Source organism: Glycine max, chromosome 16, assembly GCF_000004515.6.
Source record: "Glycine max cultivar Williams 82 chromosome 16, Glycine_max_v4.0, whole genome shotgun sequence".
In the NCBI taxonomy this organism is placed as follows: domain Eukaryota; kingdom Viridiplantae; phylum Streptophyta; class Magnoliopsida; order Fabales; family Fabaceae; genus Glycine; species Glycine max.
Genome location: NC_038252.2, coordinates 2,289,507 through 2,291,400, shown reverse-complemented (window position 1 = coordinate 2,291,400; position 1,894 = coordinate 2,289,507). Strand labels below are relative to the sequence as shown.

The 1,894-nt window shown below is 39.4% G+C and overlaps 1 protein-coding gene across 1 annotated transcript; it reads left to right on the top strand.

Annotated features, from left to right (window-relative positions):
- On the top strand, window positions 1-1,114 carry LOC100802845 (ethylene-responsive transcription factor ERF023). Its single transcript, XM_003548306.5, has one exon. It carries the CDS (start codon window positions 387-389, stop codon window positions 969-971), a length of 585 nt encoding a protein of 194 aa, XP_003548354.1. The 5' UTR covers window positions 1-386; the 3' UTR covers window positions 972-1,114.
- Window positions 1,115-1,894: the final 780 nt, after the last annotated feature.

The window sequence follows — 1,894 nt, the reverse complement described above, 5'->3', positions numbered from 1 at the left end:
ATAGGAAATTTAGGTAAATTGTATAAAATTATAAATTGAAACGGGTTAGTAGTGTTATGTTTCCATTGTAGAAAAACAGGTAGTGAATTATATAGCAGAGAGAAGAAGCAAAGAGGACATGAGTAGTGTAGTGGAGCGCGTGTTGTGATGGATGCGAATGTGAAGGAGGACCAATGCTCTCTCTTTATTTAATTGCATGCTGGTCCTTTACGTAGAAAAATAGACCCAGTAACTTTATCTCTCTCTTTAGGGACATTTTCGTAATTCAAATCCTCTCGCCATTGTAACAAACTAAAAAAAAAAAACCCGTTTATAAATTCACAAAGATAATATATAGCAGAGACAAGAGCCGTTACTACTAATATGTACATTAAAATCTACGAATAATGGAGCAAGAGCTTCAACGCAACAGTGTCCACGACGACGAAGCCGCCACCACCACGAGCTCCGGCGACAAGCCCGCCACCCCTCGCGGCGGCGGAACCCGACACCCCCTCTTCCGCGGCGTTCGCAAGCGCCGCTGGGGCAAATGGGTCTCCGAAATCCGGGAGCCGAGGAAAAAGTCACGCATATGGCTCGGCTCCTTCCCGGCGCCGGAGATGGCGGCCAAGGCCTACGACGTCGCCGCCTACTGCCTCAAGGGCCGCAAGGCGCAGCTCAACTTCCCCGACGAGGTCCACCGTCTTCCGCTGCTCCCCTCCGCCTGCACCGCCCGCGACATCCAGGCCGCCGCCGCCAAGGCCGCCCACATGATGATAGTCCAGGCCGCCTCTGTCACCGCCGACTCGCCGGAGAAAAGCAGCAGCATTACCTCCGACTGCGGCGACGGTGGCGGTGGAGACGACTTCTGGGGCGAAATTGAGCTGCCAGAGTTGCTCAACGCCAAGTGGTGGGCCTCCGACCACGACGTCACGCCGTGGCCCGAGTCCGAGCTCCCGCCCCAGCAGCCCTTCACCACGGCGTGCTTGTAGTTTGTAATAATCAATAATGCTCTTCTCTCAAGCTCCGACTTGGTTGGTATATTAATTATATATATTAGTATTTTGCTCATATAATTAAGTAACTCTCTTTGTGTTCTCTTCACAATAATTAATTATTTTAATTGTGATGATTAGTGTTAGTGCTGTTAATAACACTTTCACTAACTACTTTTGCTACTAATTTATTTAGCAGCCCATTAATGTTCCCGTGAATGCTTAGACCTTTCTTCAACCCAAGATATAATGAATTGAGTTGCTAAAAATAATTTAATTATAATTCTTGAATATAATTTTTCTCATAAACACTTATACAAGAAAAAAAACAGGAGAAAAAATAAAACAATTTTTTTTCATAAGTTAAAATTGACACATGTATAATTAAGTCAATTTATATAGACTCTCTCATAATTAATTTCCAAAAACTTATTTTTAATTTATAAATAAGATAATTTTAGTTTATGAAAAAACTTATTCATTTTTTTCATCTAGAAATACTTATGAAAAAGTTCATTGAAACAAGATATAATTTCTATAGAAGTTTTCTTCATCTAATTTTTCCAAAATTTGAAGTATATAAGTTGATTTTAGTTTGTAAGAGAATTCAATTTATTTGACTTACTTATTTTTTTCTCATATAATTACTAATAGAAATTTTATCCAAACAAGATCTTAATTAATATATATACTTTTGTCCTGTGGATTCATGCCAGGTTTGTTTTAATGTATATGTAGTATATGTAGCAAGAGTGGTTAATCTCTCTCTGAAGCTGCTTCTACGTTCAATTTGCTAAGATATTTTTTGCAATTAATTCGTAAATGATAATGATATTAGGACAATATTTTTCCCTCTTCCTTTGTTTTTTTGTTTATATATAAACAAAAAAATAATGAATTATTGATTACGGGAGGGGGAG

Bases quoted from the DNA above. Each gene is read 5' to 3' on its own strand.
- LOC100802845 (XM_003548306.5), top strand. From the start codon at position 387: ATGGAGCAAGAGCTTCAACGCAACAGTGTCCACGACGACGAAGCCGCC.